The 22750-nt window shown below is 39.3% G+C and overlaps 2 protein-coding genes across 2 annotated transcripts in view; one reads left to right on the top strand and one right to left on the bottom strand.

The window, feature by feature from the left end:
• Positions 1 to 3394: 3394 nt before the first annotated feature.
• KLHDC1 (kelch domain containing 1) overlaps positions 3395 to 22750 on the bottom strand; it is a 64531-nt gene continuing 45175 nt past the window's right edge. The window contains exons 11-13 of the mRNA XM_073010966.1: positions 19859 to 19943; positions 16297 to 16349; positions 3395 to 7665 (exon numbers count right to left, since the gene is read on the bottom strand). Of these exons, the coding sequence (XP_072867067.1) occupies positions 7506 to 7665; positions 16297 to 16349; positions 19859 to 19943 (298 nt within the window). The 3' untranslated portion in view covers positions 3395 to 7505. The remainder of the gene's footprint in view (positions 7666 to 16296; positions 16350 to 19858; positions 19944 to 22750) is intronic.
• Positions 7869 to 8576, top strand: LOC119619018 (fatty acid-binding protein 5). Its single transcript, XM_037983935.2, has one exon. The coding sequence runs from the start codon at positions 7939 to 7941 to the stop codon at positions 8344 to 8346; it is 408 nt and encodes a 135-aa protein (XP_037839863.1). The 5' UTR covers positions 7869 to 7938; the 3' UTR covers positions 8347 to 8576.

Raw genomic sequence — 22750 nt, 5'->3', positions numbered from 1 at the left:
GATGGTCTCAAACTCCTGACCTCAGGTGATCCACCTGCCTCAGCTTCCCAAAGTGCTGGGATTACAGGCATGAGCCACCACGCCTGGCCAACAATTAAATATCTATGCACTCAACACTGGAGCACCCAGATGTTTAAGGTAAATATTAGTAGAGCTAAAGAGAGAGACAGACCCCAATACAATAATAGCTGGAGACTTTAACACCCCAATTCTCTATAATCTCTTTCAGAAGATTAGAGTCAGAGAAAACACTTCTTTCTTCTTCTTCTTCTTCTTTTTTTTTTTTTTTTTTTTTTTGAGATGTAGTTTCGCTCATCTCCTAGGCTGGAGCGCAATGATACGATCCTGGCTCACTGCAACCTCTGCCTCCCGGGTTCAAGCAATTCTTATGCTTCAGCCTCCTGAGTAGCTGGGATTACAGGCGTCTGCCACCACACCTGGCTAATTTTTTGTATTTTTTGTAGAGACGGGGCTTCACCATGTTGGCCAGGCTAGTCTCGAACTCCTGACCTCAAGTGATCCACCCATCTCAGCCTCCCAAAGTGCTGAGATTACAGGTGTGAGCCACTGTGCCTGGCCTGAGAAAATATTTCTTAATTAATTACATGAGGCCAGCATTACCCTAATATCAAAGCCAGGCAAAGACAGTGTAAGAAAGCTACAGACTAATATCCCTCATAAATACAGATGCAAAAATTCTCAACAAAATACAAACAATCCCTAACTTACTATGGTTCTACTTAAAGATTTTTGACTTTATGATGGTGTGACTGTAATAACCATTAAGTAGAAATAGTACTTCAAATTTTGATTTTTGATCTTTTCCTGGGCTAGTTATATGCAATATCATACTTGCTTACGCTGGGCAGCTGTGGTAACCTGCAGCTCCCAATCAGCCATGCGATGATGAGGGTAAACAATGAATACTGTACTATACTGTATTCAATATATTCAACAATTTATTATAAAATAGGATTTGTCTTAGATTATTTTGCCCAACAATAGGCTAATATAAGTATTCTCAGTTTTTTTTTTTTTTTTTTTTGAGACGGAGTCTTGCTCTGTCACCAGGCTGGAGTGCAGTGGCCCAATCTTGGCTCATTGCAACCTCCATTTCCCAGGTTCAAGTGATTGCCCTGCCTCAGCCTCCCAAGTAGCTAGGACTACAGGCACATGCCACCACACCTGGCTAACTTTTTTGTATTTTAATAGAGACAGCTTTTCACCATGTTGGCCAGGATGGTCTCGATGTCCTGACTTTATGATCTGCAAACCTTGGCCTCCCAAAGTGCTGGGATTATGGATGTGATCCACCATGCCTGGCCAGTATTCTGAACGTGTTTAAGGTAGGCTAGGCTAAGCTATGATGTTTGGTAGGTTAGGTGTACTATGCATTTTTTGATTTATATTTTCAATTTACAATGGGTTTATTGGGACTTAACACCAACAAAAGTTGAGGAACATCTGTATTAGCAAATCCTGTGCAAAAAGAATTATATACCACAGCTGAGTAGGATTTATCCCAGATATGCAAGGCTGGTTTAACATTTGAAAATCAATTAACGGCCAGGTGCAGTGGCTCACGCCTGTAATCCCAGCACTTTGGGAGGCCAAGGTGGGCAGATCACTTGAGCTCCGGAGTTCGAGACCAGCCTGGCCAACGTAGTGAACTCCTGTCGCTATTAAAAAGTACAAAAATTAGCCCAGCGTGGTGGCAGGAGCCTGTAATCCCAGCTACTTGGGAGGCTGAGGCAGGAGAATCACTTGAACCTGGGAGGTGGAGGATGCAGTGAGCCAAAATTGCATCACTGCACTCCAGCCTGGGCAACAGAGCGAGACTGGGTCTCAACAACAACAAAAAAAGAAAATCAATTTACATAATCAATCACATGAGCATATCAATAGATGCAGGAAAAGCACTGGACAAAATCCAACACCCATTCATGATAAGAACTCTCAGCAAACTAGGAATAGACAGGAATCTCCTCAACTTAATGAAGAACATCTACAAAATACCTATGCTAACATCAGATATAATGGTGAGAAACTCAAAACTTTCCCTTAAGATCAGGAACAAAGTAAGGATGTCCTCTCTCACCACTGATTTCCAACATCATATTGGAAGTCTTAGTCAATGCAATAAGACAAGAAAAGGAAATTTTATACAGATTGGGATGGAAGAAATAAAACTGTCTTTGTTAGCAGATGACATGACCATCTATGTGGAAAATCTGACCAGAAAATCCCTCCTGGAACTAATAAGCAATTATAGCAAGGTTTCAGGATACAGAATTAATATATAACAGCCAATCATTTTCCTATACCAGCAATGAGTAAGTGAAATTTGAAATTAAAAACACATTAGCATTATGTTAGCAACACCCAAAATGAAATACATAGGTATAAGTCTAACAAAATATGCACAAAACTTGGATGAAAATCTTCAAAGAACATCTAAATAATTGGAGATATATTCCATATTCATGGACAGGAGGTTTACTGTTATCAGTTCTGGCTGGGTGCGGTAGCTCATGCCTGTAATCCCAGCACTTTGGGAGGCCAAGGCAGGCAGATCAAGAGGTCAGGAGTTCGAGACTAGCCTGATCAACATGTAAACCCCGTCTCTACTAAAATACAAAAATTAGCCGGGTGTGGTGTTGTGCGCCTGTAATCCCAGCTTCTCAGGAGGCTGAGGCAGGAGAATTGCTTGAAACCAGGAGTCAGAGGTTACAGTGAGCCAAGATTGTGCCATTGCACTCCAGGCTGGGTGACGAGCGAGACTCCATCTCTAAATAAATAAATAAATAAATAAATAAATAAATAAATAAATATCGGTACTTCCTCACTTGATCTACAGATTCAATGCAATCCCAGTAACAATTCCAGCAAGTTATTTTGTACATATTGACAAATTGATTCTAAAATTAATATGGAAATGCAAAAGATCTAAAATATTGAAAGAGAACATCAGAGGACTGCCACTACCCAACTTCAAGACTTGCCACAAAGTGACAGTATTAAAGACAGCGTAGTACTGGCAAAAGAATAAGCAAATGCGGCCGGGCGCGGTGGCTCACGCCTGTAATCCCAGCACTTTGGGAGGCCGAGACGGGCGGATCACGAGGTCAGGAGATCGAGACCATCCTGGTTCACACGGTGAAACCCCGTCTCTACTAAAAAATACAAAAAACCAGCCGGGCGAGGTGGCGGGCGCCTGTAGTCCCAGCTACTCGGGAGGCTGAGGCCGGAGAATGGCGTGAACCCGGGAGGCGGAGCTTGCAGTGAGCTGAGATCCGGCCACTGCACTCCAGCCTGGGCGACAGAGCTACACTCCGCCTCAAAAAAAAAAAAAAAAAAAAAAAAAAGAATAAGCAAATGCAGCAGAATGGAGATCTTAGGAATAGGTCCACATGAATATAGTAAACTGATCTTTGACAAAGGAGCAAAGGCAATATTAATGAAGCAAAGATAGTCTTTTCAACAAGTGGTGCTGGAACAACTGGACAGTGACAAACAAAAATATGAATCTAGACAAACACCTTACATCCTTAAAAAAAAATTAACTCAAAATGGGCCACTGACCTAAACGTAAAACATAAAACTGTAACATTTGTAGAAGAGAAAACCTAGATAATCTTGGGTTTGGTGATGACTTCAGATACACCACCAAAGCACAGTCCATGAAATAAAGAACTGATGAGATGGACTTGCTCTGTGAAAGACAATGTTAAGAGACTTGGAAGTGAAGCCACAGACTGGGAGAAAATTTTGCAAGTCACTGCTGATAAAGGGCTGTTATCTACAATATACAAAGAATTCCTAAAACGTAACAATAAGAAAATGAATAACCTGATTGAAAAATGAGCAAAAGACCTGAACAGACACCTCGCCAAAAAGGATATATAGATGGCAAGTCAGCATATGAAAAATGTCAACATCCTATGTCATTAGGAAATAGCAAATTAAAACAATATGATACCACTACATATCTACTAGAACAAAGAACAAAGAAACCCAAAACACTGACAATACCAAATGCCGGCAAGGATGTGAAGCAACAGGAACTCTCATTCATCGAGTATAGAAACTTTGGAAGGCAGTCTGGTGGTTTCTTAATAAACTAAATATATTCTTACCATATGATTCAACCATCTTGATCCTTGGTATTGATCCAAATGAACTGAAAACTTATGTCTATACAAAACCTTGCACACAGATGTTTATAGCAGCTTTATTCCTAATTGCCAAAACTTGGAAGCAACCAAGATGGTTTTCAGTAGATGAATGGATAAACTGTGGTAATTCAGACAATGGAATATTATTCAACTCTAAAAAGAAATGAGCTATAAAGCTTTGAAGATAAATGGAAGAAATGTAAATGCATACTGCTAAGTGAAGAAGCCAGTATGACTATATGACATTCTGGAAAAGACAGAACTATGTAAACAGTAAAAAGGTCAGTGGTTTCTAGGGGTTAGAGAAGAGGGAGGAATGAACAGGCAGAGCACAGAGGATTTCTTAGGGCAGTGAAACTATTTTGTATGATACTACACTGGTGAATACATGTCCTTATATACATGTCAAAACCCATAGAATATACAATACCAAGAATGAGCCATAATGTAAACAACAGACATTGAATGATTTGAAAAAATCATGCTGTGCCCACATGCTGGACTGTATGGCAACTTCATCAAAGTGGAAATTCCAAAAGAATTAAATTAATACAATGGAAAGAGGCACCAAAAAACGTGGGTATGGGGATCATCTGCTCCTTAAAATTGCTTTTCCTCCCAGAAATTCTGAAATCTAAATTTTAATTCATCAATAGTATGCACTACCCTGACAATTATTCTATCACAGTGACTTTATTTCTCTCACATACATGTTTAAATAACACACTGGTGGCTGGGCATGGTGGCTCATGCCTGTAATCCCAGCACTTTGGAAGGCCAAGGCAGGCGGATCACTTGAGGTTAGGAGTTTGAGACCAGCCTGGCCAACACGGCAAAACCCCGTCTCTACTAAAAATACAAAAATTAGTGCTGGGCGTGGTGGCACACACCTGTAATCCTAGCTACTTAGGTGACTGAGGCACGAGAATTGCTTGAACCTGGGAGGCGGAGGTTGCAGTGAGCTGAGACCACACCACTGCATTCCAGCCTGGGTGACAGAGTGAGACTCTGTCTCCAAAAAAAACAAAAAAACAAAACCCACATTGATGAAAACATCAGTGTGTGTGTCAGCTGACAGTACAAGTTCCAAAGTATATACACATCTCATATATATATGATGGATATGTGTGTGTGTGTGTGTGTGTGTATATATATGCGCTATAGGTGCATGCCACTACACCCAGCTAATTTTTGTATTTTTGGTAGAGAAAGGGTTTTACCATATTGGCCAGGCTGGTCTCGAACTCCTGGCCTTAAGTGATCTGTCCACCACGGCCCCCCAAAGTGCTGGAATTACAGACATGAGCCACCATGCCCAGCCTCTAAAAAATATTTCTAAAGGTGTTTTTGCAAAAATACTATTTGGAAAAAAAGTACACTAATTTTGATGTGCTATTATATCACACTAAAAATAATAACCTTAAAAGAATCCTTTCTGACAACTGTAATATTCTGAGTTTTTGTTTTTTGTTTTTTTAACAGACAGGTTGGTCTTGAATTTCTGGCCTCAAGCAAGCCTCCTGCCTCAGCCTCCCAGAATGCTGGGATTACAGCCGTTAGCCACTGCACCTGGCCAGATTTTCATTCTCTTAAAGCCCATCAGACTGTGTATTTTGAGGGGGCTAATCCAACTTTTAATGTTCCAAATACACCATTTAAAAATAGAGGTGCTCTTCTAAGAGGCGGGCGAAGGCATTCACATAATCCAGAAGCCATTTTAAAACGGTGTTCCTTCTGCTCAATGTCATCTATCAATATCTAATCAGATTTTGATATATTTTTGCCTTAAATATAAAAGACTGATGCTAAAGTTCATCAGCATCATAGCATAATAAGGTAATTATTTCCAAGATGTGAATTACTTGTGAGATTCATTTTCTAAATCTGTTAGCCTAAAAATAGTGAGAAAAATGAAAACTGACAATGAAATATTTTTTGTACAATCAATTCTAATGACTGCTTTACACTGACAAAAACGAAGACAGTAATCACATATACTTTGTACAATAAATAAAATGTAAAAAAAATTTCAATACATAAATAGAAGCTTTACACATCCAAAATACAGTAAATATATATGAAATATCTCTCTAAAATTCAATGAAATACTACAAACTACTATAATCTTCATTTATAAATTATATATATTTCAATATAGAAATATTTTTCTTTAACATTTTAAATTTCAGAGATAACTTGCATGGTAATATTGTGGAGAATAATTTCATATACCAAGCTTTTTAGTAATTAATTGTAATTAGTAATTCAATGGAAGGGCATGATTGTGATAATATGAAGAAAAATTTCTTAATTATGCCAAAAGTACCATTTTTAGGAATATAAAGATACAGTGTTCTATTTCTGTAGGGATGGTAATGCTGAAAATAAAATGGAAGGTATGAGATTTTTTCAGTATCTGTCTTGAGCACAACTCTGTGGAATGGTATGGGCCAAACTGAGGGGTTTCTATAAAGTCAAATTACTAGATTACCATCCCATCTCATTACTTACAAAAATTACTTTAGAAGCAGTCTTCTAAGGCAAAATGTATTTTAATATGTCTCAAAAAGTTAATAAAAATACTGCTTCTCAATGTTTCAAAGCCTGTATGATAAATAAACCTCCACTTTATGTACTTTAAAGCATGGTCTTTATATATAAACTAGACAAACTAATAACTTAGGGGTAATGGAGAGACAATTGAAGACATTTATTCCTCTATTCGAATAAAGGTGAGGAAAAGTTATGATGATGCCTAAAAATACTTTACTAGGTAAGTGTCAAAAAGGGCAGGAGTTCAATACTTAATACCATTCTGGTGTTTGCCTATTTTATAATATTTGGCCCACTGTATTAGTTATTCAAGGAGAACCTTAGGTAACTTTAAAATGACTTGAGAAAGTTTATTCTTTCTGAAAGTGTATATGTAGTGTTTTTGCATACATACATGTATTTATATATTTATGAAATTACGTTGGGGATTTCTGAAGTTCTTGAGTAATTTCTTATTCTCAAATGTATGTAATCTTTCCAGTAAAGAATACATATTTGAGTTAAAATCTGTTATAACTATACTTACTTTCAGAAAGAATAATTGTTCTGTAGCTTGTAAGGAAATTTGTTTGCAAATATAAATTAATCTGCATTAACATCTTTTTTTCATATATCCCATGGCATATAGTCACTTAACAGAGTATTTGTATTCCAAATTTTATCCTTTAAATAGAGCCTGCAATTTAGGAGTGTAAATGTACAGTCTGATTAAAATGTTAAGACATACTAAATAGTAGAGTATATAACAATTTAATTGCTACTGATCCACTGATACTTCTATTCTGTTTCTTCTTTTTGGACTCTTTGTTCTTCTCGGTGATTAGCTGCAGCCCAAAATGTTATTTTTTTGAGTACTTGTTGCAGAAGTTTAGGAGGTAATAAAGATATCTGACTTTCTAACATGATAGAATTTTTACCAATGCAGTCAAGGCATGACCTGTAAATAAAACATAACAGAATTATTAGTCTTGAACCTGAGGTTATAATATGAAAGATTTATAGTTAAGAATTCTTTCTTTTTTAACATTGTAGTACTGGACTTGCACCTTTTTTCAGTTTTAATTTTTGTCAGTACATAGTAGGTATATATATTTATGCAGTACATGAGATGTTTTGACACAGATACGCAATGCATAATAATCATGACCTCACAGCACGCTGCCACGCCGACGCCGACCCCGCTCTGCACGTCAGCCCGCCCGCGCCCACCATGGCCACAGTTCAGCAGCTGGAAGGAAGATGGCGCCTGGTGGATAGCAAAGGCTTTGATGAATACATGAAGGAGCTAGGAGTGGGAATAGCTTTGCGAAAAATGGGCGCAATGGCGAAGCCAGACTGTATCATCACTTGTGATGGCAAAAACCTCACCATAAAAACTGAGAGCACTTTGAAAACAACACAGTTTTCTTGTACCCTGGGAGAGAAATTTGAAGAAACCACAGCTGATGGCAGAAAAACTCAGACTGTCTGCAGCTTTACAGATGGTGCATTGGTTCAGCATCAGGAGTGGGATGGGAAGGAAAGCACAATAACAAGAAAATTGAAAGATGGGAAATTAGTGGTGGACTGTGTCATGAACAATGTCACCTGTACTCGGATCTATGAAAAAGTAGAATAAAAATTCCATCATCACTTTGGACAGGAATTAACTAAGAGAATGACCAAGCTCAGTTCAATGAGCAAATCTCCATACTGTTTCTTTTTTTTTTTTTCATTACTGTGTTCAATTATCTTTATCACAAACATTTTACATGTAGCTATTTCAAAGTGTGTTGGATTAATTAGGATCATCCCTTGGTTAATAAAGAAATGTGTTTGTGCTAAAAAAAAAAAATAAAAAAAAAATAATAATAATCATGACATGGAAAATGGGGTATCCATCCCCTCAAACATTTATCCTTTGTTATAGTTAAGTATTCCTAAAATTTAAAATCATCATACAAATTTTATATGGCAATGCATTCATTTGTCTTGTTTGGAACATGATAGGATTTTTTTCCCCAGAGCACCACAATAATCATATATTTTTATAGCATAGAGACTAAATCTGACCAAAATCCAACGGAAACAGAATATACGGCTTACCATGCATAATGTTCTTTAAGTAAAAATGATTCAGACTTAATTTCAAACCAGATGAGTCTACAGCAGCTCCTGTTTATGTTATCCTTTCAATCAGCCCAGTAACCATATACCCTTCTCTCAGAACTGCCCTTTGCTTCTGTCAACTCAAGATGAAACATCTAACATCTATTTTTATATCTGCTCCATGTTTTCTCCATAAACAACTGCACGGGGGTTACACACTTGACTTATGTGACCAGAGAGAGCAGGTTGAAAGACAGGAATGGAGCAATAAAGAAAGTGCCAAGAGATCACTTGGGTTTCTACTCTTCTGGGGGCCTGGGTGTTCATTTCTTTTCCCTTTGATTCCATTAGACTAGAGGGCAGTATCCTTCCAAGTACAATGCCCTTTTAAATCTTATGCTATTTTGAAGAGGATTTTGTACTTTAAAACCAAAAGAAACTTAAGAACTATCAAAAAAGCATCTGTTTCAATTAATAAACTTTAATTCAAAAAATAAGTGTTAAAAATTTTTTTTAACAGACTCATTTGATTCTGCTGTGGTTTAGTTGTCATTGTTACAAGCACTTAGACTCTTAGAGATTTAGATGTTCTTCCATACTCTTATGAAGCTTTTTCCCTCCACTCTGGAACAACTCTAAACAAGAAGTGAGTTAAAATGTCCTGGGAGGTCGAAGTACAGGTACAGGGTTCTGTGGGAATCAGAGGAAAAGAATAACTAAGACAACCTTAGCAAGCCCAGGGAAACACTCCCGATGGGAGGTCCAAGCTGAGACCTTGAGGTCCTCAACAAATTAAAGAAACAAAGGTATTCCAGCTAGAAGAACCACACTGGCAAAGCCCTAGAGATGAGAAATAAGATTACAGAAACTGCACTTCTATTGTCTAAATACAGCTGGAGGGCAGAGCATTAGAGTGGGGCATGGCCAGAAGTGAGACAGATAAATGGAGGCCCTGAGTACCACTCGAAGGAATCTGCAGTTTGTCTCTGGCAGTGGGAGCCAAGCAGGAATCATCACAATACAACAGGTGATATGTCAGCCTTCCATAGGAATATATAAGAATATTTCATGACTAATTTTTTTTTTTTTTCCCTGAGATGGAGTCTTTCTCTGTTACCCAGGCTGGAGTGCAGTGGCCTGATCTCAGCTTACTGCAACCTCCCACTCCTGGGTTCAAGCGATTCTCCTGCCTCAGCCTCCTGAGTAGCTGCTATTATGGTGTGCGCCATACCACGCCCAGCTAATTTTTGTATTTTTAATAGAAATGGGGTTTCGCCATGTTGGCCAGGCTGGTTTTGAACTCTTACCTCAAGTGATCCGCCCACCTCGGCCTCCCAAAGTGTTGGGATTACAGGCATGAGTCACTGTGCCCGGCCTCATGCCTAATTTTTATAATAGCCCCAAATTGCAGATATCCTAAATATCTATTAATAGACTAGTTAATAAATGGTTTTTTTGTTTTTTGTTTTTTGTTTTTTGTTTTTTTTTTTTTGGGACGGAGTCTCACTCTGTTGCCCAGGCTGGAGTGTAGTAATATGATCTCGGCTCACTGCAGCCTCCGCTTCCCAGTTTCAAGCAATTCTCCCACCTCATCCTCCCAAGTAGCTGGGACTACAGGCGTATGCCACCACACCCAGCTAATTTTTTTGTATTTTTAGTGGAGATGGGGTTTCACCACTTTGGCTAGGCTAGTCTCGAACTTCAAACTCCTGCCCTTGGGTGATCCCCCTGCCTCGACCTCCCAAAGTGCTGGGATTACAGGCTTGAGCCATTGCACCTAGCCAATAAATTGTATTTCCACAGGATAGAACCTATATAGCCATCACTAACAAGTATAGATTTATTACATTGAATGATTATTTACATGAAAGATATTACAAAACAGCCTGCATAATTTGATCCTTTATACACACTCATATATACATATATGTGTGCTGTTCTTGCTGAGGTTTCCAATGACCTCTTAGCATGATTAAGTCCACTCTAATCATTTAATAAAATCATTAAAATCATGTTTATATGGTTATATATTGATCATTATATAAATGATTTATATATAAAATCTCTCTCTGCTGGGCGGTGTGGCTCACGCCTGTAATCCCAGCACTTTGGGAGGCCGAGGCGGGCAGATCATGAGGTCAGGAGTTCGAGACCAGCCTGGCCAATATGGTGAAACCCCGTCCCTACTAAAAATACAAAAATTAGCTGGGTGTGGTGGTGCGTGCCTGTAATTCCAGTTACTCGGGAGGCTGAGGCAGAAGACTAGCTTGAACCTGGGAGGCGGAGGCTGCAGAGAGCCAAGATTGAACCACTGCACTCCAGCCTTGGCAACAGAATGAGACTCCGTCTCAAAAGAAAAAAAAAAGCAAAAAAAAAAAACCAAACAAACTCTCTCTCAGTGTGTGTGTGTAAATATATATATATACACACACACACATATATACACACACATATATATATACATGTACAATTTTTATAATTTTGCTAATACATGTATATATATATGTCCCCTACAATGGTTCATAGGTGATTTTTTTTTACCATATACTTTTCATATTGTATGAATTTTCTTGGTAAATACATCTTTTTACAATCAGAATAATATAGCTATTTCTTTTAATTTCTTATAATATTCTTTTATATCCAAAGGTATGATGAACATGATCCCACAAATCTACTAGACAATATAAGCCACTTTCTATCATTTCTACATTTCTTCATCTACCGCATTACTGCTTATCTTCCCTCCCAAACCTGGGTTTTCTGCTTTTTGGAACACCAATTGTATGTTCTGTAAGCACCCCTGCTTCCTCTGACTTTCTGAAATCTAAGAAAATTGTTGTGTGTGCAGCTTTCTTGAGAAAATAGTACACATTTTCCCTCGTCTCCATTTTCACAGTCAAGGATCCAGTGTCTGTAGTCTCACTCCTCACCACTGCTTCCAGGTTATATCATTTCACATGCAGGTGTTGCCATCCACTAACCTCTGGCTCATTTTCCCCCAGTCACTGAAGACTTTGACCCTGGCTCACTACAGTCCCTTTTCGTGACTGGTTTTAGCATCTGTGTGGAGAACCCTTTTCATTCTTTATGATCTCGCTCAGGACAGTTCCACCTGTGAAATCTTAAACTCCCATCCTCCTCTTGGACCAGAAACCTCTTATCCTTTTAATTCTTTTTTTTTTTTTTTTTTTGAGGCGGAGTCTCGCTCTGTCGCCCAGGCTGGAGTGCAGTGGCTGGATCTCAGCTCACTGCAAGCTCCGCCTCCCGGGTTCACGCCATTCTCCTGCCTCGAGACTCCCGAGTAGCTGGGACTACAGGCGCCCGCCACCTCGCCCGGCTAGATTTTTGTATTTTTTAGTAGAGACGGGGTTTCACCGGGTTAGCCAGGATGGTCTTGATCTCCTGACCTCGTGATCCGCCCGTCTCGGCCTCCCAAAGTGCTGGGATTACAGGCTTGAGCCACCGCGCCCGGCCTATCCTTTTAATTCTTACACTCCCTTACTGCTTGGACTCTTCTGGGTTCTCCAAATAATAAGACCCGTCCCGTTTTAACTTTCTTTCATATCCAGCCTAGTTCCCTGCACTTCCTTCTCTTGCCAGCAATTTTAATCCCCTTCTCCACCATTTCTGTTACCCATCCCAGCCAAACTGTAATGATGGATAAATTCAGCCGGTCATCTCCTTTCTGCACCTGCAACCCGGCTGCTTAGTGCTACTGGGGAAAGCCATGTTTCTCAGCTATGGTGCCACTACATATTGATGATATTCTATCACAGCTGCGTGCTCCTTTGTTATATATCCCACAGACAGAAGTCAGCATCTTCTTGCAGTCACCTAGGCAGCTACTTCAGATCTTCACCATTCATCTTAAGTTCTTATCCTCACTTCTCTTTTCTCTTATCAGATGACCTCACTATCAAGTGGAACTTCTCAATGTCCTGCCTCAACCAAAAAAGTTTTCTATCTATATATCCATACTTCCTTCTTTCTCCACTATTTTAAAGAAAAGAATCCTTTCTCCAGTCAAGGACTAATTTAAAAATCTTTTTGCTAAAATCACCTTCTCAAGACACTGCTCTACCCACTTTTCCTACATTTTCTTGTTTCTAACAACCTACTCTCCACTGGCTTCTCTTGCCCAACCAGCATATAAACAAACATACTCATCCTCCCTTGGTCTTGGTGTTCTTCCCCAGAAGTCATCCTGGCTTCCACCTTCACCAACAGAGAAACGGTGGAGAAAGGGATTAAAATTGCTGGCAAGGGAAAGAAGTGCAGATGAACTAGGCTGGATACGAAAGAAAGTTAAAACTGGAAGGGTCTTATTATTTGGAGAACCCAGAAGAGTCCAAGCAGTAAGGGAGTGTAAGAATTAAAAGGATAAGAGGTTTCTGGTCCAAGAGGAGGATGGGAGTTTAAGATTTCACAGGTGGAACTGTCCTGAGCGAGATCATAAAGAATGAAAAGCGTTCTCCACACAGATGCTAAAACCAGTCACGAAAAGGGACTGTAGTGAGCCAGGGTCAAAGTCTTCAGTGACTGGGGGAAAATGAGCCAGAGGTTAGTGGATGGCAACACCTGCATGTGAAATGATATAACCTGGAAGCAGTGGTGAGGAGTGAGACTACAGACACTGGATCCTTGACTGTGAAAATGGAGACGAGGGAAAATGTGTACTATCCACAGTGCTTTTCAATCCAAATATTATGGGATCTCTTTACAGTAGTCTTTCCTTGTTCAGATCTCCCTTCTCTTGGTTTTTGTGCTACCATTATCTCCTGGCTAGCCTTCAACTTCTCTGGTCACTCTCTTGCTGCCTCCTTTTCTTCTCCCTACCTCTCAAACGTAGTAAGTTCCTAATGTTGAGTTGTTGGCTTCCTGCTTACTCCTAAAACTCCTCCTGGCCAGAGCTAATCCACACTTACTAATTCTCCAATGATTCTGAAATTTTATGTCTGGCCCAGACCTCTTTCCATACATTTAAGCATTTAATGGATAGCTCCACTGGAGTTCCCATAAACACTTAGCACATCCAAAACCAAACTCATCATTTCTACCCTTATCCCATCTTCAGACCACTGCCTTTCTCTATATTCCTATCATTAATTCTTCCCACTCCTTTTCCTTGGCATCTATTTAACTACCAAGTCCATTCTCCCTCCTAAATATCTCCATCTCCCTTCCTTCTCCAGCGCCATTGATACTTTCCAAATCAGACATTCACTCTGTACCTGACCATTGTAATAGTCTCTTTACCGATTTTCTTTACCCAGTCACATATCCCTTCAATTTTTCATCCACTCTGTTGCCAGAGGAATTGTCTAACTTGTAATATGATCATCTTATTCTCTTGCTCCAAATTTTTGAATGGCTCTTGATCTCTTTTACACCAGATACTGTAAAAGAGAGATAAAGTTCTAGATGACATATGATTTCTGATTTCTTGCCCAACATCATTTCTTGCAACTCTCTGCCTCATACTACATTCCAGGGATGCTGAAGAATTCAGTTTCCAGAACACACTATGCTTTTTTATATATCTTTACACTAACACCCTTTCATTGTTTGTTCATGGCAAATTCTTAGCTCAAACCCTTCTTCTGTGAAGACTTCCCTAACCTCTGCCATCTTAATCATAGACAGACAAAATGCCTTCTTCTCCAGTATTCTCATAAACTTTGTATATGTTTCTTTTAAGGCAATTTCCTTTTTCTATTGTAGAAAAAGTCTGAAAGCTTGACAGTCTACCTTCTATATTATTTGCAATTTTAGGGAAAGGCTATGCCTTTTTATTTCATGGCACAGTGCCTTCCCAAGTAGGCACTCAAGTGTTTCTTGATCCCTGCATATGAGGAACTTGCAATCCAAAGTGCAGGCCACACCCTGGACTAATTAAATCACCACCTGTGGGGGCAGAACACAGGCATTAATTTTTTTGAAGCCCCTCATGAGAGTTTAGTTTGAGAACTACTGTGCGAAGAGAAGGGGTAGTTAAGAAAGATATTAGAAAGGTTCAGTTTGAGCTAGTCTAATGGTTTTTAAGTGGTTCATGTTATAGAACATCTAAATGTTACAGTATACTCCTTGAAATATAGCATGTCCCCTCTCTTTCTCTCTCTCTTTCTCATATGTCTTCGCTTATGTTATTCCTTCTGCATAAAATTCCCACACATGTTCACTGGGCAACTTCTACATCTCTCAAATCCTTTCTCCCAACTCTCACAGACAGAAATAGGGGTTTCTTCCATAATCCTCCCACTAAACTTTGTATGGACTCCTTTTAGAGCAAGAATGTATGAGCTAAGACACTATAAATCATATCACCAACTTAATACTAGCTTTGGGGTTAAAAAAAGAAATTCTTTGATATTAAATGTCTGTGTATGTGTATATATACAGTCAGCCCCCTGTAATCTGTAAGTTCCTCCTCTGTGGATTCAACCAACTGCAGATTGAAAATGTAGTTAGGCCTATGAAGGTTGTATCTGTACTGAACATGTACAGACATTTTTTTCTTGTAATTATACCCAAAACAATACAGTGTAACAATTACTTTCATAGTATTTAAATTGTATTAGGAATTATGAGTAAAGTAGAGATTATTTAAAGTATATAGTAGGATGGGCATAGGTTTATATGCAAATATTACATCACCCTATATAAGAGACTTGAGCATTCATGAATTTTGGTATCCAAGTGGGGGTTTTCCTGGAACCGATTCCCACAAATACCAAGGAATGACTGTATATAACATATACATGATATATATTTTTAGGCACATTCTAATTTCCAAAAAGTTAAAATGTGAAAAATGTCAGGCTTAGAATTAAGGAAATATAGTATGTTTAATATTACCATATAAACTAAAAGCAATTTTACAAACAAAACAGTGACTGTATTGTATGTATACATACACACACACACACAAAATACATATACACACATGTATGTATATATGTGTGTGTAATAAATATTTATTTATTTATTTTTGAGACAGGCTTTCAGTCTATTTCCAGGCTGGAGTGCAGAAAACATGATCATAGCTCACTGCAGCCTCAAACTCCTGGGCTCAAGCCATCCTCCCACTTCAGTCTCCCCAGTAGCCACAGTAGCCAGGACTACACACGTGAGCAACCATGCCAGCTACTTTTTTTTTTTTTGTAGAGATGTGGGTTTCATGATGTTACCCACGCTGATCTTGAACTCCTGACCTCAAGTGATCCTCCTGCTTTGGCCTCTCAGAGCACTCGGATTACAGGTGTGAGCCATCACACCAAGCCAGTATATTTTAATTTTTAAAACTCACATTGGTGTATAGTTCGCCATTATAAATTTGATTATACTCTTAAGAAGATGTGAACATAGTCCTGAATTCATGTCATAAACAACCTGAAAACTATTTCAACTCTTTCCAAAAATGAGAAAGAAATTATCATATATTCATAGCAAATATATAGAAAATATTAAATTTGCTTACCTGAGTAGCGAATAAGGCTGTATTTGAAAGATCAATAAATCATTACAGTGACCCTAATCAACATAAAAAAGGCATTATTGAGTTTTTGATAAAAATAACAATAAGTGAATGTTTTTTAATTTTATAAACGTAAAAGATTGTATAAGGCAGCAAATAAATCTTTCTAGCTGTTGATACATAAATTCACGCACACACATAAACATACACGTAGATACACATACCTGCTACCTACAAACTTTGAGTTTGTGGTTTCCAATTTTCAGTGACCACATTTTTACCTAACCAATAGCCTACGTAATTGCAAATTTGAAAATAAGAAATACATTCTTCACCAAGAAGTGAGTTAAAAAATAACAGTAGTGGTTTTCCTTTTTTTTTTTTTTTTTTGAGATGGAGTCCCACTCTGTCGCCCAGACTGGAGTACAGTGGTACAATCTCCGCTCACTGCAACCTCCAACTTCCAACTCCCAGGTTCAAGCGATTCTCTTGCTTCAGCCTCCTGAGTAGCTGGGATTACAGGTGCCCACCACCATGGCTGGCTAATTTTTTTTTTTGTATTTTTAGTAGAGACTAGGTTTCGCCATATTGGCCAGGCTGGTTTCAAACTCCTGACCTCAGGTGATCCACTTGCCTCAGCCCCCCAAAGTGTTGTGATTACAGACGTGAGCCACCACACCCAGCCCAATAGTGTTTTCAAAACCTTTTTTTTTTTTTTTTTTTTGGAGACAGGGTCTGGCTCTCTTTCCCAGGCTGGGAAATCAGAGCTCACTGCAACCTCTGTCTTCTTGGCTCAAGCCATCCTCCAACCTCAGCCCCGCAAGTAGCTGGGACTACAGGAACAGGCTACCACGTCCAGCTGTTGTACAGACAGGGTTTCACCAGGTTGCCTTGAGTTCAAGCAATCTACTGGCCTCAGCCTTCCAAAGTGCTGGGATTACAGGTGTGAGCCACCATGCCTGGCGCTTTGTTTTTAAGCTGAACTTTTTCTTTCAAATAACTCATATGTTAAAATTTCCTCTTTACCTTGTCCTCCTTTTCCAGGTGGTCTCAGGATTCTCCGGGAATCCTTTTTTTTTTTTTTTTTTTTTTTAGTTTGGAGTCTCACTCTATTGCCCAGGCTAGAGTGCGGTAGTGTGATCTCGGCTCACTGCAACCTCTGCCTCTCAGGTTCAAGTGATTCTCCTGCCTCAGCCTCCTGAGTAGCTGGGATTACAGGTGCACACCACCACACCCTGGCTAATTTTTGTAATTTTTAGTAGAGATGGGGTTTTGCCATGTTGGCCAGGCTAGTCTCAAACTCCTGACCTCAGGGTGATCTGCCCACCTCTGCTTCCCAAAGTGCTGGGATTACAGGCGTGAGTCACCATGCCCAGTCCTCCCCGGGAATTCTTAATTTGAAAGTCAAGATCTCAAGATTATTTGAATAATGACTCTCTCATCTAAAAGTTAATGTGGTAGAAAAGTCACAGAAAATTTATCTAAACCTTTCAAATAGGTCTTTAGAATTTCATAATTTATGATCATACTTTTAATCAGAATTCCTATTTTCATGATAAACTTTGCATCCTAAATGAAGATTTCTAGTGCCAAGAAAGAGAAGACAAACCACAAAATTTGCTTTTTTAATAAATGCAAAGTTGTAGTTTTAATCTTTTAGTGAAGCACTGAAATCTCAGCCAAAGAAAGCTCTAAAACTTTCAATATACAAAATAATTAAGTTAGGGGCTTCATAACTACAAAATAAAGCAAATTCCCTGGAGAGAAGCCATCCTATTTTGGAGTTTGCCACTCCATAGGAGAAGCTCTGGAGATAACTGCGCCTCAAGAGATGAAAGGGAGCTATTGCCCTCTGGGTTAGGCTCTGGCTCGCAGTTCCCCATCCCTGATGGCTCAGAATGCTCTATTTTTGAGTGCACTACACGAAACCAGACAAATCGTTCCTGAACTGTCCCATTGTGTATAGTATATAAATATGGCTGCCCTGCTCTAAATTTCCCAGGGTGCTAGGAGTGAAAGAACCATACTCTCCAAATGCTATTCATTTATACCTTTGACCTTAGTTTTATCAAATTTTAAAATTGCAATGCTTTCAACTAAATGTAAAACAGCTGAGTAAAGCAGTGGTAAAAGATACACAGTAAAAAAGAGAATAGGCCAGGCACGGTGCTAATGCCTGTAATCCCTGCACTTTGGGAGGCTGAGGTGAGTGGATCACTTGAGGTCACGAGTTCAAGACCAGCCTGACCAACATGGTGAAACCTCATCTCTACTAAAAATACAAAAAATTAGCCAGGCGTGGTGGCACACACCTGTAATCCCAGCTACTTGGGAGGCTGAGGCAGGTGAATTGCTTGAACTCAGGAGGTAGATGTTGCAGTGAACCGAGATCATGCCACTGTACTCCAGCCTGGGTAACAGCAAAACCCTGGCTCAAAAAAATAAAAAAGAATATACTTGAAATATTTCAACAAAGTAGTCTCCTCTTGAGGGAAGAAGCTAGGAGGTAAGATTCAGAAGGAATAATCAAGTGGCTTCAACAGTACTGATGATGTTCTAACTCTAAAATAACTAACAAAATTCATGGGTATTTATTATACTTAGAATCTACATGATTAATATTCTTTTTATGTATCAAGTATTAGATACAAATATGTATTTCTTTGAGACAGGGTCTCGCTCTGTCACCCAGACTGGAGTGCAATGGCATGATCTTGGTTTGCTGCAACCTCCACCTCCTGGGTTCAAGCGATTCTCATGCCTCAGTCTCCCAAGTAGCTGGGACTACAGGCATGCGTCTCCGCACCTGGGTCATTTTTGTATTTTTAGTGGAGATGGGTTTTTGCTGTGTTGACCAGGCTGGTCTCGAACTCCTGGCCTCAAGTGATTTGCCTGCCTTGGCCCAAAGGGCTGGGATTAGAGGCATAGGCAACTACACCTGGCCTACATACAAATATTTTAATTCAGTAATATTAGAGAAACCCATGTAAGAGAAAAGAGAAAGAGGACTTATCCTTTAAAAGGTCTTCTTAATAATTTGGCTAATCAAATTAATAGACCTATTTTGATTTGTAAATTCAAAATATCCAGAAAGGCTTCATAAAAGCCAGTCATTCTTGCTGGGCGCGGTGGTTCACACCTGCAATCCCAGCACTTTGGGAGGCCGAGGCGGGTGGATCATGAGGTCAGGAGATCGAGACTGTCCTGGCTAACACGGTGAAACCCCATCTCTACTGAAAATACAAAAAATTAGCTGGGCATGGTGGTGGGCGCCTGTAGTCCCAGCTTCTCAGGAGGCTGAGGCAGGAGAATGGCATGAACCTGGGAGGCGAAGCTTGCAGTGAGCCGAGATCATGCCACTGCACTCCAGCCTGGGCGACAGAGCAAGACTCCATCTCAAAAAAAAAAAAAGGCCTGTCATCCTGAAGATCATTTAAACCACAGAGTAACATTTCGTGCCCTTCATATTTTGCAATGTTAGAATATCAACATTCTTGCTGAATAGCCATTTAGGCTGAATAACACAACTACTCAGAGGACATATTTAGATATAAAATTTTCTTACTGTATCCAAGGCAAGTAAGTCATCTTTGCTCCCACCAAATACCATTATTTCATTTTCTTTTCCCAAACAGGCTGTGTGCCATAACCTGTGATTGAAAATTATAAACAGAGTGAAACACTGTCATGGAAGAAACTGTATATTATATATAAATCAATTCTAAATTTCATACTCTAAAATGTAATCTATTTAAAAGAGACATGATTGAACTTGAACCTCTGGAATATCCTAAAAGGGGTTATAAAGATTCCTCTAGAGTTCATTAAATCACACCATTAAGGAGATGACGCTCTCTGTTTTTTTGTTTTTGTTTTTAAAGAGATGAGGCTAGTTTTGAACTCCTGGGATCAGGTAATCCTCCTGCCTCAGTCTCCCAAAGTGCTGGGATTATAGGCATGAGCCACCACACGCAGCCAGAGATGACTCTTAATAACCCTATTATATCCTTCAATATTTTTATAACCTTTTTCTCTCATACATATTATTCCTACAGTGAAATAAATTAAAAAGGAACTGATCACCTTATTGCTGAAACAGGCACTTTCCCAGTTTTCTTATTACTATCTGCCATGTTACTGTTCTTATAATTTTTGCCTCTTTTTTTTCCTACTCTATGCTCCCCATCACCCAACAAATCCAGTTTGGCACTCCTTCACATTTCCATTGTCACACTACTCTTGACTCAGAGTACAGAACACCATAATACGTTCCTAGTTTTTCAGTCTCTCATCTCCCCCAGCTACACATGGCTAATAACAAATATTTTTCAAATATTGTTTCTAACCATGGAAATTTCCTGATGAGGAAGTATCTACGCTACCAATGGCTGTTTTTCCTAGCCTAATATTTGTGATCAACCACTGTTTCTTTTTCCCACAAATCTAAATTCTTGGCTTCTTCCTAAATGAGCCCTCTACTTAGCTAAATTCATTTCCTTGCTTCCCCTATGAGAAAAGCTTATCATCTATCTCTAGGCTTTTGTTCACTCTGTTTCTCATGCTTAGAATAATAAGCCATTCTTATTGGGCCTTAAAAACAGGCTCCAAACACCCAGGAAGTATTCCAAATACCTACCCAAAACTGGTTCTGTTACCATCTCTATTCAGCACCCTTTAATGTTTATGTGCTCATTTTATACTCGCCTCACTTACATTTGAAGATGAACTGCTCTGTATGCTACTTTAGCTGTTTGACTAGCTACCTAAGATTACGAGGTCCTTGAGGTAAGAAATTGTCACAGTGGTGTGCTGGAATCGGCTTACTGGCTAGCAGAAGCTGACTGTGCGTATCTGCATCCAACTCCACGTGCAGTGACATCACATTGGAAGCTTGAAATTGGCCAGGGTAGGAGTATTTACACCTTGGAAATCAGCAAATGCTACAAATTAGGGCATCCTCACACTCTAGAGAGTGGTTGTTGGCCATTACCAGCACACCATGGGAACTTGGGGAATCTAATTTTATGGTTTCTTAAAAATGCCTCATGTGGTGTTCTGTACCCAGTTTTCTGCTCGAAAACTTGTGAATAACAAAAGCAAACATGAGGCTGGGCGCAGTGGCTCAAGCCTGTAATCCCAGCACTTTCGGAGGCTGAGATGGGCAGATCACAAGGACAGGAGTTCAAGATCAGCCTGACCAACATAGTGAAACTCCATCTCTACTAAAAATAAAAAAAAAATTAGCTGAGCGTATTGGCACATGCCTGTAATCCCAGCTACTTAGAAGGCTGAGGCAGGAGAACTGCTTGAACCCAAGAGGTGGAGGTTGTAGTGAGCCGAGATCACACCACTGCACCCCAGCCTGGGCGACAGAGCGAGACTCCAACTCAAAAAAAAACAAACGAACAAACAAAAAACCAACCAAACAAAAGCAAACATGAAAAAAAAACATAATATATTCAGTGATTAGATACACAAATTATTTCTCCATGCACTCCAGCCTGGGCGATAGAGTGAGCCTCCGATTCAAACAAACAAACAAACAAACAAAAAAACAACAACCAACCAAACAAAAATAAACATCAAGAAAACAACATAATATATTCAGTCATCATATATACAAATTATTTCACAAAGGAGTAGAGCATCTAATGCTCTTTTGGAAGTGGTCTGATAGCTCATGTCTATTTCCAGTATCACATTATTAACAAACAATAATTTTCTCCTGTAGTCCCAGCTACTCAGGAGGCTGAGGCAGGAGGATCGCTTGAACCCGGGAGGCAGACATCGCAGTGAGCCAAGATCATGCCACTGCACTCCAGCCTGATGACAGACTGAGACTCCATCTCAAAAAACCAAAAAAACAAAACAAATACTAATTTTATGGTTTTACAAAGTTGAATATTTCCAGAGTATGAGAACTCTCAAAAAACTTTCCCAATTTTAGAGGGTAAATTAGGGATTTTTACATAGTTATTGCTTTGACTTTTAGAGTACTTTGATTCCTTTTCTTTTTTTTTTTTGAGACAGGATCTGGCTCTGTCACCCAGGCTGGAGTGCAGTGGCACAATCTCTGCTTCCTCCATTCTCTGTCTCCCGGGCTCAAGCAATCCTTCCACCTCAGCCTCCTGAGTAGCTGGGACTATAGGCATACGCCACCACACCTAGCTAATTTGTTTTTTGTTTTTTTTAATTCAGAGATGGGGTTTCACTGTATTATCCAGGCTGGTCTTGAACTCCTGGGCTCAAGCAATCCTCTCACCTTGGCCTCCCAAAGTGCTGGGATTACAGGCGTGAGCCACCACACCTGGCCTTGATTACTTTTCTTAATATACCAACTGTTAAAGCAGCAGATACCTAAAACAATTATAAATCATAACTTATTTTATTACTACACAACTTATTTTATTTTTTCTACTTCCCAGGAACTGGGACACATAACTAATTTTTAGTATGT

The sequence above is a fragment of the Chlorocebus sabaeus genome, chromosome 24 (genome assembly GCF_047675955.1).
Source record: "Chlorocebus sabaeus isolate Y175 chromosome 24, mChlSab1.0.hap1, whole genome shotgun sequence".
NCBI classification, from domain to species: Eukaryota; Metazoa; Chordata; class Mammalia; order Primates; family Cercopithecidae; genus Chlorocebus; species Chlorocebus sabaeus.
The sequence above is the reverse complement of the archived record's forward strand: the minus strand, read 5'-3'. Positions and strand labels throughout refer to the sequence as shown.

Coding starts and splice junctions, on each gene's coding strand:
- LOC119619018 (XM_037983935.2), top strand. CDS start 7,939: ATGGCCACAGTTCAGCAGCTGGAAGGAAGATGGCGCCTGGTGGATAGC.